This window comes from Cyprinodon variegatus, unplaced genomic scaffold (assembly GCF_000732505.1).
Source record: "Cyprinodon variegatus isolate N-32 unplaced genomic scaffold, C_variegatus-1.0 Scaffold18, whole genome shotgun sequence".
Classification (NCBI taxonomy): domain Eukaryota; kingdom Metazoa; phylum Chordata; class Actinopteri; order Cyprinodontiformes; family Cyprinodontidae; genus Cyprinodon; species Cyprinodon variegatus.
This window is the reverse complement of record NW_015150471.1, coordinates 1,287,712-1,305,445: the sequence shown is the minus strand read 5'-3', so window position 1 is coordinate 1,305,445 and position 17,734 is coordinate 1,287,712. Positions and strand designations below refer to the sequence as shown.

General features: G+C 35.8%; 1 protein-coding gene across 8 annotated transcripts in view; it reads right to left on the bottom strand.

The window, feature by feature from the left end:
* The window catches only part of LOC107092921 (ankyrin-3-like), a 168,710-nt gene that overhangs the window by 36,789 nt on the left and 114,187 nt on the right, over positions 1-17,734 (bottom strand). For 5 of the 8 annotated variants that reach the window (XM_015387681.1, XM_015387649.1, XM_015387657.1 and 2 more), the window contains 9 exons: positions 17,510-17,554; positions 15,380-15,486; positions 14,882-14,914; positions 11,959-12,183; positions 5,793-5,947; positions 3,288-3,499; positions 2,944-3,151; positions 915-1,011; positions 187-415 (listed from right to left, as the gene is read on the bottom strand). In XM_015387681.1, the coding sequence (XP_015243167.1) occupies positions 187-415; positions 915-1,011; positions 2,944-3,151; positions 3,288-3,499; positions 5,793-5,947; positions 11,959-12,183; positions 14,882-14,914; positions 15,380-15,486; positions 17,510-17,554 (1,311 nt within the window). The remainder of the gene's footprint in view (positions 1-186; positions 416-914; positions 1,012-2,943; positions 3,152-3,287; positions 3,500-5,792; positions 5,948-11,958; positions 12,184-14,881; positions 14,915-15,379; positions 15,487-17,509; positions 17,555-17,734) is intronic. The other 3 variants (XM_015387702.1, XM_015387693.1, XM_015387642.1) reach the window with 2 other exon arrangements.

Below are 17,734 nucleotides of genomic sequence, written 5' to 3'. Positions count from 1 at the left end.
AAATCGGCAAGGTGTGACAGGGGCTTGAGTTATTTTAACATAAGACGCAAATAAGTTTTAAGTAATATACTTTAGATGATCAGAGTTAAGGCAAAGTAATAAATCTCTGTATCTTAACATATCATTTATTTTGGATGCATTTTTTTAACGGAAGAGCAGACCCCATCTTAAATAAACCAAATGTACCTCTATGTCTTTACTCCTTGCCACCTCCTCAAAGTTCTCCTGCTGCTCCAGGGTTTTGTCCACTTTGTCATCTGTCATGCAGAAGCACCTCAGGCTGGACTCCACAGGGTCATTCATCTTGGCAAACACTACAAACTTGGCCATGTAGGGCACACAGATCAGCTCTCTATAGAGCTGAGTGGCCAAGCCGACTGTCTCTGGGATCTGGTGGCAGTCTGCTAACCAGAACCTGCATCAGGAGACAAAAACAGAAAAAACAGGTAGAAGAATCATACACACGCTCGCCGACAGGGCGGGACAAAGGGGTCAACTGTCCCAGGCCCGGGACAGAGGGGGGCCCATTAAAAAATACAGGCACAAGTCATTTTTCAGAAAATATTTGTGAAAATATATTTAATACTAGAGTAACTAAATATGTAAATATATCTACATTAAGTATATATACATGTTTTTTTGTAAATAAGCGGCCATTGGAACTCCCCCCATCCCAACATAAAAATGGTTTGACCAGAAAAACAGTGGGCTACAACTTTTAAAGTTTGTTTCGCTGCAAACTAAGAATATCAGGTTTTAGGAAGTTTGGCGAACAGTCCGGCTACACGGCGTTTAAGTGTAGAGGGGAGGGCCCGAAAAAGACTGTGTTGTCCCGGGCGCTAGCAAAGCTGTCAGCTGGCCTGATCATAGATACACAAATACAAATCATGTGGTGTCTGTGTGTTATGCTTCACCTCGCAGAGACATTGGTAGTGAAAGAGACGCAATCGTTGACGAATGTGAGGGGAGTTGTTCCAGTGATGTCCTCCCACTGTGCTGGAGATGTACCACCTGCACACGGATAACATTTCTCACTTAATGGTCTTAACAAGTTTCATAAAGCATGACATTAAACCTCCTTAAAATACTTTTTTTTAATTCTGCATCAGTGTGCTTTAAACTGTTCAGGTTCAAATAGCAAACAATCCCAAACTAACAGATAAAACAGACATCTGGGAGGAAAAAGATTCTTGATTTACCAAAATAATTTGTATTGAGCATGCAACTTCCCAATTTTGCTACATAACTTAACTAAACATAACTAAAGTACAGGATGAAGGATGAGTTTAAAAAATATGGAAAAATCAAAGGGTTTTGATTACTTATTCAAAGGAAATGATTTAACCACAGTATTACCTTGTCAAGTTTTTATCACAACGTTTAAGAACATCATTTAAAAAAAACCTGATCCTAACCAAAAGAATCTTTAGAGACCAAAACATAAATAAAGTCACTATAAGTTCCTTGAAACATTTCAAAATGTAAAACTATCCTAAAATAACGATACGTATATTATTATAAGCAAGGATGCAGCTTTTTTCTCCTGTGTATGGATTGATGATTGCATAATCAGCTGTGTCATTCCTTTTTATTTAAAACTGTTATTTTTAATGATTTTTAGGGTTGACATACACAATAAATACCTGGAATATCTCTCATCTTCAGTGATTAGCTAGGGCAATTATTTTTTTTGTTTTTTTTCCCCATTTAAGTTCCGTTGATATTGTCAATGACTGGTGTGTATAATAAAAATCTTTTGTAAGTTTTTTTCTGTGTGTAAAATGTCTTAGGGGTGAACAATCTTTTTAGGTACACTGTTTTCATTTTAGTGAAATAAGCTCAAGTGCTTGTGCAAATTGGGCAATGATGAGCAAAATGAAAGGTGTTTAAAACCCATTTTGGGTTTTAATCTGGTTGGACGTCCAACCAATCTTTTGGTTAAACCAACCAATCTAATTTGGCGGTATTTTTACACAATATATATTGGTGAAATCGGCCACATTGGCATAAAATACTTGCTAATATTATAGCAACTTTCTAAAGTCAAAGGCAGGTCTTGAACCTAAAACCTCTGGATTGCAAATGAAAGGCTTAAAGCTCACATCACTGGCAAGAGTAACTGTTCATCAGAAAGGAATACTACTAAATACTAATGTTACAACTGATACCAGTGGCTTGCTCAGATTCTGATCATTATGTTGTTTAATGTAACCAAAATGAAAACAATTCTGGTTAAATTAAACAATATAATATAAACCAACTAGATTGGTTGTTTTTATAGCCAATCTATTCTTAGATTATATCCAAGCTCTAGACAAATACTGCAACTCTCCAACAAACGCCCACATCTTGACTGAATAATGAGGCTGTTTAGATGCTTGCAGAAGTTTGCTGTGAGCTGAACCACTTACTGAAGCGGTGATGTTGTATGGCCGGGTAACAAGGCTTTGGACATCATCAATTTTGGCTCCTCTGCTAAATGAAGCCTTGTTACGCGCTTCGCGGAAATGCCCTCTCCACTAATTGACACATGCCTCGGAGCCTCAGCTCATCTCATTCCATAACATCACTACCTTTAACCAACATAAAGGTCTATTAAATGTTTATATTTATCTATAAACCAAAAATCTAATGAGTTGATATATAGTCAAATAGCTTTATTAACTGATATCAGGTTAGAATTCAATCAAACATTTAAAATAAATTCTAACTTTGTTTAAAAAATTTAAACTTGGGTTGAATTATGCTTTGTGGATTTTATATCCCAACACCATTTAGTCTATTATGAGTAAAATCTATTTTCTATTTTCTATTTTCTTTGAATGTTTTTGTATTAACCTGAAATGTGGAATACAATAAGTTTTTTGTATAAGGCCAAAAGGTGGCCCTGTTTTTTTTGTTTTTTTGTTTTTTTTATTAAATTTTTTTTGGACCAGCTCTCACCTGTAATGCTACAGAGAAGGCGGAGGCAAGGTGTACTGTCTCCTTTGTAACCATTAGTAAGCCCCTCCCCTGAGAGTGGCGGTATTGGGATCGTCATGGTGATGGGCTTGTGGAACTTTCTCCTTCTGGGCTCCACGGTAACAATGGGACTGAAGGTTGCTCGGTTCCCAAGGATTTTCTTCACAGTGTCCTCAGGAATGGGCTGGGCCTGGCCGAAGAGACACGGCGCTTAGAAAGGGATGCTCACTTGAGAGATCCAAACATTTATATTTTGTTGCATTTTTTCGGCAGGTCGTGGCATTTCAAAGACAAGTGCTAACAGATATGTTTAACCTAAAACCAACCTGTAATCCCACTTTGATTTTCTTAGTTAACGCCCCCTCGGGGAAGGAAGCTTGGACCAATGGGACGCTCCGGCTGCAGAGAGTTCCTCCCTCTGGTCCCATCTGGTGGGTCTCCTGTCTGACCCGGGACACCACAGCAAAGTACTGTGGAAAGTCCTTAGTGACGATGCGACAGATCCTCTTCCTCTCCAGCTCCTCAGGACTATCTAGTTCTATACGGAAAGGGTTAAAGTTGTAGAAGATCAGCAACATAAAAAACAATCAAAATAGTATAGCACAAAAAGTGGTTTCAACAAAGTTTTTTTGGAGTTTTTGCATCACTAGTGGCTTGTTTTTTTTGACAATAGGCTGACAGGAAAGGGGGTATGAGAGAGAGCGAGATACATGCAGCAAAGGACCACAGGTCGGATTCGAATCCGGGTCGGCCGCGTCGAAGACTAAGGCCTCTGTGCATGGGTCGTGCACACTAACAGCCACCTGCACCCTGCGTTTCCACTAAGTTAACATTAAAACCAGAACTGTTATGCTTATAATTAGGTTTTATGTGATGGAAAAAAAAAGTAGGGCATATTTGGTAACAAACTGTAATCTAATACTTCTAAATAAAGTCCTGAGCAATCAACTGCCCTCAGATGCTACCTAAAAGTTAAATGAAATTTAATATAAATCCAAACTGTTCTATGGGCAGTACGTATTATTTGAGTGTTGACAGTCACAGACGGTAAGCATAGAAAAATCACTGGATATGGTTCTAAATCTGCCGTTTTACATCATGTTGAAAATGACCATTGCTCTTTGTGACCAAAAATATACTGCAGTAAATGTCTGACAATAAGCATGTAAATCCATGATTGTAACTGAAGTTACATGTATCTGTAATGTTGGTGGAAATTACTGTGAAATACTTTTATGGGCACATATTTATTTTGTTCATTTTTCTTTCTAGATGGTTTAATATTGACTTTAGTTGAAGAAGTTTTTGTTTAGTATATTTTGGATTTTGGATACTTTTTTTGTAATCAATTTGGCCTCGTTAATTAGTGGCTGTTGGACTGCCTATAAATAGGCTGGGTTTTGATTTGGGAGGGCCTCCACTATGGAGGACCAACTCTGCCATATTTAAAAATAAATACAGAAATAAATAAATGCTCAATAAATAAATAGCATACAATTAATTGCCACCAAAAATACAATGAACAAATAAATGTAAGTAGAAATTAAATTATACAGTAAGACATAAATATATATAACTCTTTTAATTAGCTTTTTTATTTATTTGCCTTTGTAATATTTACCTTATTTATTTTTTTGTCCTTTATTATCTTCCACTTTATTTTTTTAAGTATTTATTTATGTGCATGTTATAATATTTTGTCTGTTTTATTCTTCCTTTGTATTTTTTTTACCCTAGTTATTTCTTCGCCGCTGTTTATTTCTGCCTGCCCTTTTATACATTTCTGTATGCATTTCTGCCTCATTATGCAAATGAGGAGGGGGGTGTCTTAGATAGTCAACTTGTATTTTTGGTTGCAATTAATTGTATGCTTATTTATTTATTGAGCATTTATTTATTTCTGTATTTATTTTTAAATATGGCAGAGTTGGTCCTCCATACTCCGCCCTTCTGCTTGATCGTTCATCTCCACCACAGAGGAGGCGCACCGATCTCTAGTTGCTGTAGGCTGCAGCTGATTTTTTTTTTGTTAGCATTTGTTTGGATGCTGTTTTCGTTATGATTTTAGCCTGGTGAGACCAGTGGTCCTATTTTCGATTCTTTATTTCTTTTAGTAGTTTATTTTTGCTATAGTCCAGTACTAGTAGAAGCTTCGACGGCCCTGTATAGGGTTGGCCCCCCTTCTGTACCGTTTTGTCATTTTTTATCGGCTCACCAGGTCCAACTTTCTTGGCTACTTTGGGTTTTTTGGTCTTTTCTTTTTTTTTTTTTCCTTCTTTCCTCTTTTTTTTTGACACAGCAGCTGAAAATATTTAATTCATGTTTTTTTTCTCTCTCTACAGACCATTGAAACAGCTGATTTGAGAAAAAAAGTGTTTGAGAGTTAAAAAAAAAGAAGAAATAAAAATAAATTATTTAGTACCCTTAGTTTTGTATGTGTCCTCAAATATGTTGTGCCCTTGTGGACGTAACAAATACTCACAATTACTTATTGTGATATATTTACAGGGAAATATTGGATACATATTCCCAGTAAATTAATGTGATATTACTGTAAAAGTAATGCAATTAGTAGCCAGTAATTTACCTTAAATTCATAGTGAAAAAAATTAACATTAATTTACAGATCTTTTGCACTGCTGGCTCGTTGCCCCAGAATTAAAAGAACATTTTGCTTCGTTTGAAGAAGGGGATTTCTCCATTAACACAAAAACCTACTAGTTATCTGGTATGATTTTTATGCTGCATAATTAGTTACATATCTCTGGCTCTGCATGCAAGGCAGAGCAAACAATAGCTATGAAATGTAAAAATGAGTTGGGGCGCCTCACCTTCATCCATCCCATTCAGAAGCTGATTGAGGTCAGTCGTCTTGCAGTCATAGAGATGCTCCTTCCAGGATTCTCCATTCTCACTGCGCAGCAGGATCAGCTCCCTCTCCTGGCCTCGCATTGAGGCAAAATGTGGGATCTCTACTATCACAGGCCTAGCAGGGGACATGTCAGAGACAAAAGGCCTAATTAATATTACCTCCTTTCCCTCCACTGAAATGAAAAGTTAAAGTAAACCTGAAAAAAAATAAAATAAAAATCAGAAAGCAAGATTAATTTTAGAGAGTGATGTCAAATGATCATTTGAAATATGAAAAATGACAGGGTTCAAGCTGCAGCTCCGCAAAAATCAAAATGGACACAGATATAGAACAGAGCAGAGCTACCACAAAACAAACATAAGGTGAATGTGCTGGTTTCCACATCACATAAACAAATTTCTGATGATGACAGTGCTAAATAAAATTAGCTCCAATGGTTGACATAGGGAGGTAATGGGACAATCAGGGCAAATGTAACGCATAGAATATCATGAAAGGTGATAAAAAGCTGCACAGCCCATAATGATACAAGGCATGATGGTAACAGAAAGGAGTGTGAAGTCTCAATAGAACAAATATAAGATTTTATTAGTTAAGTGATAACACCTCTTCAAAGCAGTTACAACACTCCTGACAAACACTCTTTAAGTCCACATCCCCCAACCCCACCTTCTCAGGCTCAAACTCACAGTTATCAGGTAATCAACATAAACTCTAAATTCACATGAATGATTGAGAATGAGGATAGATGGATGGATGGATAATGGATGGATGGAACTTTTAGACAATGGGGATGCACATAGACTTATTGCAATACTACAATTTTTCACATGGATTTTTCATACTTGCAGGAGTTGACCTCTTTAGTCTTTTATCTTCAAAGAAAAATTCTTTAGTAGTAGTTTTTGTTAAAGGTACTATTAACCAAATAGGTATTTCACAGTGAAAGGTTGCAGTGCAAAAGTAAAACAAAAAAATCTAAAATGGATCCTGTTGGATCTCATATTTCACTGAAAAAAAAAAAAAAGGTTTTATTACGATCGGGGAAAGCCAATTAGCCTAATGGGGCTAATGGAGAAAATCCACTTCCATGGTTTGTACAGACTCTCGACCTGTGGCCTCTGACATAATTGTTAAATAAACATCCAGATTACTGTGATTAGGACTGATGCCATGAAATGACAATTTTCTATAATTTCTCTCCATGAAAAACGCTTTTTTTTTTACCCCCACTGCACCAATACCTGTGATTTCGCTTGTGCATCAGATTTAAGTACAAGAAACAGTCAGTGCAAAGGTTCTTTCTTATTTTAGTATGTATATATGAAAATGCAATTCATTGCTTTAACTTTTTTATATGTTAAAATGTTTCTAATGAATGAATCAAAATAAACAAGTTAAATTCCTGGCTCTATTGCTAGGATGATTAAGATGTTTATTATTTAATCGTGACAGATAATGTCCAGTTAAAAAAAAAAGAAATACAGAATCTATAAAATTTGACATTATTATGACAGTAATATGTTTTTTATTTTTTTTATGTCATATACTCATTTTTATTATTTTTATTATTTTTTTTATTATTATTTCATTGTTTTATTCATTTCTAATTTTCTTTTTAATATTGTAATTTTGAAACCACTAAAATATGATGAAATAGTTAACATGATGGAAGAATACATAAATGATTAAAAAGAAGAGCAACAGAATAAAAAAAAAATTAAACAATCCACTAAGTGAGTTCTTCTGTTTTCAGAAGACGAAGAGGGCCCCCCATGTGGTCCTTGAGGGCCCCTTGGTGCCCACGGGCACCACGTTGGTGACCCCTGCCCTAACCACTAGGCCGCCACTCCCCCATTTATATATTAATAAATATATATTTATATATAAATAAATATAACTTATTTATTTACATCAATCATTCATCTGATCTGTTTGCTGTGGGCATGACTAATATTCTGACATTATAAAGTACACTTTAATAAAACATACAGAAAAAAAAACAGGAAAATAAAGATATGACAGAAAAAATGATTTTAATGCTGATGTAATGGAAATGAAGGAAGGCAGGACGGTGCTGTGTTTCAGGGTAAAAGATGTCTCATGCCCAGCAAAGCGCAGTCCAGTCTGAACAGCCAATTAAAACCTCCACATTGAGTGAAGTCAACTGAGAGCTTACAAAATCAAATAGCTTATTAAGCTCCCTTTACACTGACCCTTCTAAAGATCATTAAAAATAACAAAAAAATTATTCATAATCCAGTGACAACCCTTTAAAAAGGTGTTGCCATTTTTACAAAGCTGCTACTGGCACAGTTTAGCACCTTAATGGTTAACGGTTTGAACACCCTCCTTTTGGTAATTAGACAGTGAGGCTCAGCTGACTCAGAACATTTAATAATATTGGTGCATAAACAATGAGAGACCCTTGACCAAGTTCTATAATGCTTTCATCTCTTCATCGCACAGCATGTTTTCAAAATAGGCTTCTGATCTACTCTATATAAGGGCCAAAAGGGTATTTTCGACATATCCACAACTGCTGGAAAACTATTTATTCAACTTAAGTAAATATATATTCCAAAACAGTTTATTTATGCAATGAATCTATCACTGCTTCCATCCTCTTTCCCTGACTTTATTGATGGCAACAGTTTCCCTTTTTTTCCAATTAAAGATCGATAGCTTTCTATCAATAAAATGTGCTGCACTTTCCTGTTAGGCCATGGTTTGCCAATGAACTCTGGTCGACTGCATGGTCTGCTGCTCGATCTGTCTTGCATCAGTGACATTAAGCAAACAAGGGGTCCGTGTTGGAAAAACACAGCAGTTGTGGCTTCACACAATTTGCCCAGTTATGTCTGGCTCTTCTGAATGAGTTTTATGAATAAACCCTCAGGTTAGCACATAAAAAGAAACCTAATTTTACAGAATTTTCTGATCCCAAAATATTATTCTAAACTTTACCTCCCTTTCAACTCTCCTTTGGTCAAAAGAGAAACTTAGTCCAGCCTAGTCCAGCATTTTCTTTCAGCTCCAGTCCTTTAAAGAGCTGATATAAAAGCAAAATCATTTTTTCTGCATTACAAACTATGTTTTGAATGTTATGTGGTATTTGGTCATGCCCAAAGGGGTATTTCCTTTGATTAAAGCATTGCAGGTATTCTCATAAATTCTGCTCTTTGAGTAGCAGTTGTTCAGCTCATTGTCTTGGAAAAACCACAGAGCTGAGACGACTCAGCTCTAATCTGCACAGTGACAGCGACTGCTCATATAATATCTAAGTTGTGAAAATGTGTTTTGACATGTCGTACTTTGCACTGAATGCAAGTGTTTTTCTTAGATGTCAAGAAAAAAATATTACCACAAAAATATAATAATATGCAAAAATATAGTGGAAAAAGTAAAATATTACATCATATGTATGCCAAGTTTTTTTTTTGAAGGTTTAAAAATGCATGATTTAATTTAAGGTGAAATTTTCTTGCGGCCATTTGCTGACTAATGCAGATCATATAGACAATATTTAAAGGCCTTTTACACATCTTTCCAAGGGATGGCAGCAAGTGGGGCAGGCGCCATACAATGAAGTGGCTGCAAAGTAAGTGCAATGAAATTGAAGCCAAGATACGTAGTTTTAGGAAGAACAAAAGTGGTGAAAACTATAAGAAAGGAACTTCTCTCTGTAATGCTGCTGCTAGAAATAGACGTAGCAGTGCTGGACTCACAATACATTTTCTTCCCAAAACTACATGAAAACCATATAAAAGCTACAACCTGATAAACTGAGGTCAACAGAGATGGGCAACAAAATCCTTTAGGATGGAGCAGCCTCAACATGTTGTGTCCTGGGGGTAGGTGGGGGGTAGAGAAAGAAGCTACAGTATGCTTGGTTCCTACCCAACAAATCTAGTTCCTCTGGGTCCCAGCTGGAGCACTGGACTAACCAGGCTCTCGCCTTCATTAAGGGCTGGCAGCTTTCTGGGAAGATGGAGCTTACTGTGTCCACAAGATAATGAGACAAACATTTATATAAAACACAACCTCACAATAGCTGGCTCATCTGGGCAAATATCGCCCCTTCGCCATTTCTCCTTTTTACAGCTTTGTTCCTTTCGTCCCAAGTATTTGAGGGTGCAAAATGGCAACAAACATCAGCTGTCCAACCTTGACCTTCTAAATAAATTTCTAAAATCTACCCAGAGTTTACTTTATGGAAATCGGTTTGTAATATTCAGCTAATTAGAATTACAGTTTAACACAAGATCTGCAGAAAATCTAGAAATAAAATTACATCAAATTTAAGATTTGAATATTTTTCTGTGAATTACTTCAATATTTAATGAAGATACACGACCAATAAGAAAATGAAAGAAACAGGCACACAGCTGTTTAGTCCATTGTAATTTACGGTTATAAGAAAAGGATAAAATAATGAGACAAATCGGCGAAGGGGCAAGTTAACCCAGAGCCGGCTTCTTTTCATTACTCACAGCAGAGTCAATAAGTGATTTACACATAAAGAGTCTTGATAAGTTGTTTGAAGGATAAATGTGATTAAAAAAATAAACAAATGTAAATAGCAGAAAATAGCAGCATTAACTACAAAAAAAAAAAAAAAAAAAAATAGAAATGTGATTGCCTGCAATAGATTCACAGAATTCTGTGTGCTTTGGCAATTTTCTTTTCCTTTCATATGTGAATTGGATTCACATATGGATTTGGATTCACTTTGGATTTTAATTAGAATACAATTTGTAAATGTGTCGATAAGGTTAATTAAAAGGCCAAATCCTTTCTCTGAACTTCCAAAACATATTTCAATTTAACAAGCTGCTTTTCCTTTAATAGCCAACTATGGGTGGTTAATTTGTCTTTTTGAATTTGCTCAACTTTTAATGCTAAATCTTGGGTTGAATTCTAGTTGTGTCTCCCTCCAACAAGATTCACACTATAGTTTGCTGTAATTTTGGCCGATTCCTCCTTATTGAACAGCTGTAACTTGTCAACTCTGCAGATCATGTCCATAAATGCTTTAAGGGACTCAAATCAGAGCTTTGTGATGGACACTCTAAAATTTAGACTTAAAGATAAAAGCTTCAAAATTTTCATCAAATCAAATAAGTAAAAAAAATAGTAAATCCACAAAACTTATTAAATAAATAGAAAAATGTCAACATCAACATAAAATAGATTCTGCACCAATAGGAGGAGTCGGTTAAAGTCATGTGATTCAGAGCTGAGGCACTGCAAGATCATAGTCGCTCAATAATACAAATAGTTTCTTCTCTACATTACATTTGTTAGAGTTAAAAAAAAAAAATGCAGAATGGGGGTGGACATCAGGCAAGCTTTTGAGCGTCGGTGCCCAATTATAGAAGCAAAGGGCACAGATGCAATTGCTCTACTACTGTCATACTTCTCTATCATTTTTCAAACAGATCAACATCATACTATAAGGTAAAGAAAATTTTGAAGTTAAGCTTGACTGAGCTATGCTTTGGTCCACAATGTCTTCCAGATATCTGATGTCTTCAGATGTTCTTTTCATGATTTAACAAAAATAAATAGTGTTTCTGATGAGTTACCTTAAAACATCTACAAGTATGCCTGTATTTGAGTCAACAGTTGTGGATTGACCTGAACCATTCTGGCCTTTCCTGCCTCATTTGGACGGCACTAATGTCTGAGTTTCTGAATATCAAGAACCTGTTAATATGCAGTTAAGAAATTTTTATTATTTGGATAATCCTAATAATTTGTAAATATTATTCCAGGTTAATTTTTAAGGCAATTGTTTTTTTCATCCGTGTTTAACTGAATGTTTTGAAATGATAAGCATATTAAATGTTATAAACAAATTTGATAAAAAGGATTTTATTATCACTGTCTGTTCTGGACATCTAAGTATATGGGGAGCTTAGGTGTCCTTTTTGAACACAAAGATAGAGATTCTGGAAAAAAAAAACTGCACACATCTCTCCTCAAAATGCAAATGCACTCATTCACACATTAAAATATTATCTTACATGGCGGAAAATGGTGATGTAACAAGCAAAAGGAGAGGGATGTTTCCCAAGAAACTGATACTGACTAGATTTAGATAAAGAAAAGTGCAGCCTTACCCTAAAAACTGAGCCCCTGCCGGTCCAACCTCCACCAGTCTGCTCGCCAAGCCTTCTCCTTCCACCATCGGAGGAGGGGAGGCCAGCTTGTGCCTTTTTACTAGACGACAAGTGATCCTGGTGGGGGCTGTGCATTTTCTCGGTGGGATGATGATGCGCATCCCGTTGTGCCGACTTCCCCTCATCGAGCCGCCTCTGGCGTCGACCATAAAGCTGACCAGGAACCTGAAGTTGGGAATACAAAGGAAGAGAAAATAGTAGAGAAGAAAAAGACGAAGACAGGAGAAGCAGAGAGAATATGGAAACAGGGATGTAATACGTAAAACACGTTTTAATCGTAGCGCCGATATAAAGAAAAGATTTAGTTAAGGTGAGGTTGTGTCCCATGCTTGGTCGTATAAAAAACTCACAGTAAGTGTAAAGAAAACAGTAAAGGGAACAAAAAGGTGAGAGGCCTTCTATGTTGGCTGGAACCAAAGTAAGAAAAAAAAAAAACAGCACCAACTCAAACATTAAGTTTACACTTAATGGCCATCTTATTAGGTATACCTTTTCAATTTCTTTTTAAAATAGCAAGTAAAAAATTTGCAACATTGGACATCTAGATGAGGTGGAGGTAATTTTTTTAAAGCGCAAACTAAGCTTCAGAATGGGAAGCTACTTTTAGATTCTGACTGTCGGTGCTAGATTGGCCAATTTGACTATTTCAGAGACTGGCGATCTACTGGGATTTTCATTAGACACCATTTTGTCTGGTTTACAGAAAATGGAAAAGGAAAAGTATCAGTAAGCAACAATTCTGTCGAAGAAAACGTCTGGTTAAGGTCAGAGGAGGACAATTTGGTTCAAGATTATAAAAAAAAAACCAATGACCTAGCAGTGCGGCTCAAAGGTTAAGCCTTAGTTCTTAGCAGCTAGTGTATCACACAGTGATCTGGTTCATCTGTGATGAGTACACATCTAAGAATAAAAAGTGATGAACTTCTGTAACTCTGAGTCATAGATGACTAATGACTGATTTAGTGGAACAAATCCAGATTTTTCAAAAATGTAATCTTCACCTACATCAAGTCGATTAATTTCCCAGCCTCAATAAGTCTCCTTCCAGGCTGTAAACAATGTTAAGCAGGAAATGTCAGACCTCAAATGTGTAACATGGAGTTCACTGTAGTGCAATGGGCCCTACAGGCATCAGATCACGGTTGAGCAGAGCCCCTTTGGGATGTGGTGAAATGGAAGATTTCCATTTAGTTTGTGAAGCAGATAATTCTGCAGCAACCACATAATGGTAACATTTTTTGGAGCAAAGTCTTGTCAAATCAAATGCAAAGAAAGAAAAAAGTGAATTCCTTTTTTTGTTTTGCAAAAAGGGGGGGTCATATAATATAGAAGCGGTTACTATTAAAGTGGCCAGTAAGTGCATCTGTAACCATTGAATTTATTTTCTTCAAGCTGCCAACAAAGGAGTCTCTTTTTTGTGTGTTTTTTTTTTTTACATAAAAGGAAGTTAAGCATTAAATAATTTCTGTCCCTAACTCACAATAAATAATAATAGTTTACACTCACACAGACCCAAACCATGCAACATGGTGTTTAAAATGTCATGTTAGTTTGAACTTTATGGTGTTATTAATAAAAACAAAGAGTCATAGATGCATAAATTAATTGTCCAAAAACAGGAATTGACCAGTTTTCCTTTGATCGGCTCTGATCAGCAGGTCAAACACTAACAAGCCAGTTATCTTAGTGAAACGTATTCCAACCAGAAATTGTTGTGGAGCTAAGATGAAAAAGAATGCATCTATATTCTAAGCTCCTATGTAATATAAATAAATAAAGGGAAATAAGATATAGAGTTTATAAATACGCTGATGCACAATACATAAATGGATCTCAAAAGTATTGATAAAAAAAAAAAAAAGAAGATAAATAAAATAACCAGAAGCTTCAAAACAGCTGCATTAATTAAATGCAAGTGTGACCATCACCATAAAGCTGGAACATCATAATAAAAGCTGGAAAAAAAAAAGAAAAGGATAAAGGTAGCGTTTTTAGAAGTTGGTCAGTCTCAAAAATCATTACGGAAAATTGGAAAACATAAAAAACATTTCCCATTTTTGTCGTCTGAGTCGACATTCTAGCAAACTGACTACGGCAGATTTAAAAAAACAAACAAAAAAAAGTAAGATTTTACAGGATTAAATTTGCAATAGAAAAGGTAAAGTCAATAAAATAATAATTTGAAATAAATTTAGTGAAGGATTTCTTATGAAGTGTTATCAAAGTAAAAGTATTTTCTCTTTGTGAAAAAAAAAAACTTCAAATATTGTTTAAGCAACTATTAAGGTCTTACAGAAACTCACTAATTTCCTTATCTTGTAGTAAGACTTTACATAAAAAAGGCCTTTAAACATTATGAAACTGAAGCAAAAGTAAGAAAAATAGGCCAAACTTTTTCCATAACAATGTGAGAATCTGACATTGCCAGACAAATAAGAACGCCTCCTGCTTCTCACCTTTACAGGCCTTCCAGCAAAAATGGGTAGTTGGTGTAACATATGCTGGTACCTTTTAGCTAAAACATCAATTTCTAGATAGTTCTGATTACAAAAAACCATGGAAAAGAAGTATAAGATTATTAAAGAATAAAAAAAAAAAAAGAAATATATATATATATATATATATATATATATATATATATATATATATATATATATAATCCCATTGATATATTTTTGGCATATAGTCACTCAGTTTAGTTAGAAAATAAAAACAAAAGGACAAAAAAACACAACCAACAAATGCCCCTGCTTTGTGTCACGTGTGTAACATCAGTTGATGAGTGAGGAAAGCAAACACAGATGTTATGAGTGAACTGAGAGGGGAAGGTGTGATAGAGGGCAACCAATCACAGTCAAATCACCTGCTGTCGTACTGCGGGAGCGGAGAGGAAAGACTGCAGAATGAACGACAAAGTAACGCAAGGAGGAACAGGTCAACAGATTTGTCACTCTGACAGAAAAAAATGAAAAATAAGAAATCTGAAACTCTGGGAAATGCTTTATAATTGACCAATAATGGTGTTTCCAAGTTTCTAAACAACAAAAAAGTTGGAATCAGTCTAAATTAAATGTGGATTATTCAGTAAATTCAAACCATTTCCCAAAAAACCAAACATTATTTCAGCTGCAGCTACATCATGGCTGCGGTTCAGACAGGCTAAAAGTTAAAGAGATGGAAATTATAAAGAGATCTTAAAAACACTGTAACACAGGCAGGACGAAACCAGCCTCCCACCTTATCCCTTATTCAACAACCTTTCCAGATTTGTCTCATTTTCATGGTTAAACTGAGAAAACAGATATTTTCTCCCTCATTTGTTCTCCTGTCTTTATAAATTCTTCCTTCCAAACATGCTTACCCAGAGTGGACCGGCGAGGAGACGAGGTTGACGTTATCTAGTGGGTCTGCGGTCCAGCTGTACCTCCTCAGGGAGTCGTTGTCTGCATCCCTGGCAGTCAGCAGATGCTGGGGGGCAGAAAATATGGTGAGACATTTCCTTGAGTATCCAATAGAAGGAGGTCTTTATTATTTACCAGCAACTCATTCCATTATCATGTGAAGAGCGTCACTTTTTTTAATGCAGAGGAAATAAAATGCTTTGGAAAAAGGATGAAAATAATTTTTTTTACATTTTCTCAGTTCGCAACAACCAACTTACAACGAGCAAAAACAATGTGTTATACTGGGATAAACAAACACAAATCAATTTTGTGCAAAACATTGAATGACAAGTTTCTGCAGAGTAAATATTGTGCAGAATAGATTGGATAAAAAGTGTTTTAAATGGATTTAAACTAATCTTTTGCAGCTCTAAATATAGGTTTAGGTTTAAGTAAGAAATGAATTCTTGCCAATCCTGTCAGTTTAGGTGGACTGTCAAATGTTGGTGGGTTTGGTGTTGTGCTTTTACTTTTTATTTTTAGATGACAATCATGCCGACGTATTAAAGTGAAAATTGAATATCGAAACTAGTTTTAAAACCCAACCCTTCTCCACGACTTTCTCCCTGATCTGTCTCTTTATTGTCCTGTTCTATTTGATTCTGTTGCATTTTATTTTTTTCTACTGTTTTTTTAACCAATTTAATAAGGGAATATTTGTGTGAAAACTTGGATCACGTTCCTTCTAAGTCCCAATAATTCTCCACTTTCTGTGGTCCTTAAATATAAAATTCAACTTAAATACATTAAAGGTACAGGGGACAATCTTTTAATTCCGGGTGGATCATCTAAATAAGTGGTCCTCCTAACTGTCAATCATTCTGGTGATATGTTTATGTAAGGCCGTCCTACATGCTTGTCCCGTTAAAACCTCGAACTCAACACAAACTCAAATTAAAAAAGCTTCCTGAATGGGAAGTAAAATGTCTTCGAACTTGGAAACAAAGTCCAGTGGATTGTTTCATTTTCTTTTTTTGGAAGTCCTGTTAGCCATCTTTTTCTGCGCATGCACACTTTCAGCCACATATGTGTGGTGAGCCACGGTTTCAGACAGTCATTGAAGCTCACCTTTCTCACCTCGTTTCTTTGAAAATGGCCGAGGGTCGTTAGAGAAAAACTGTCTACAAAGTGTAGGAGAAGAAAAGAAAAGCCTCAGAAGAGGCAGATATATCCCAGAGTGCTCTCCGCGCAATGCATTATGGGAACCGCTGTCGCCATAGGCTGTCGTTATCCGGCAGTAGCGACTAATAACAAAGATGGTGCAGGCACCGCGCAGTGTAGGAAGAGTTACGTGAGCAACAGAGGAAAAATCACTGATCATCTGTCCGAACGGTCAGTTAACTTATCTATAAAGTCAACTATATAGGGTGTATGTGGACACAGTAAGGTTGTATGAGCTATGAGAGAACAGCACATTTTAAACAGGGTGTGCACGAGTACAAATGGGCTTGTACATGCTCTTGCAAGTGGAGAGGGTGGGTCTTTCAACCCACAATACCTATAAAGTTTAAAGATGCAATGTGACAAAATCTCAAATGTCATTTTGCGACTTTTCTTATAACCCATTGCACTGCCTGTACAACGTTTCCTGATTTCTTGTTATGTTACTTTCTCTCAAAACAGAAATTGTCTGGCAAGTGTATGATATAAAGAAAAATTGTGAAAATAATGGATAGAAAAAGTGTTCTAAGTGAAGAAAATACTGTCCTTCCTGTGATAAATTATAATAATTCTGATTTCTCAGTAGAAAGTAAAACTTTCATAATGTTGACAGTTTGATGAGATACTATTTGATCCCAGTAACACATCAGGCTGTATTCAGCCACTCCAAAACAGTATGGACACATGAATAGAGGAACATTTACAACTCCAAGCATTTTTTATTTGATCTTCATTTTTCCCTTGTAAATAAAACTATTTTATGTTCCTTTCAGAACATAAAATCACTTCTTAGATTGCAGTTGACATGTAATATCTCTAATATAGAGCTGTAGGAGAAAGCAGGCATGAGTTTTTTCTGTGACATGCATGATCAGATTGAAGTCTACCTTATTGCGATGCTCTACAATGAAAGATCGTTCCTTACAGAGCATCTGGGCCAGCGTGAGGGAAAAACAACATGCTGTTAATCAGCAGAAGGTACACAGAAACAAACAAAATAACAGAAATTCAAGCTTTTAAATACTTGGAAACATGAGGGCCAGGCTAGAGATTTGTTTTTTTTCATTTTCGAGAATAAGGTCATAACATTATGAGAATAAAGTCATATTTTA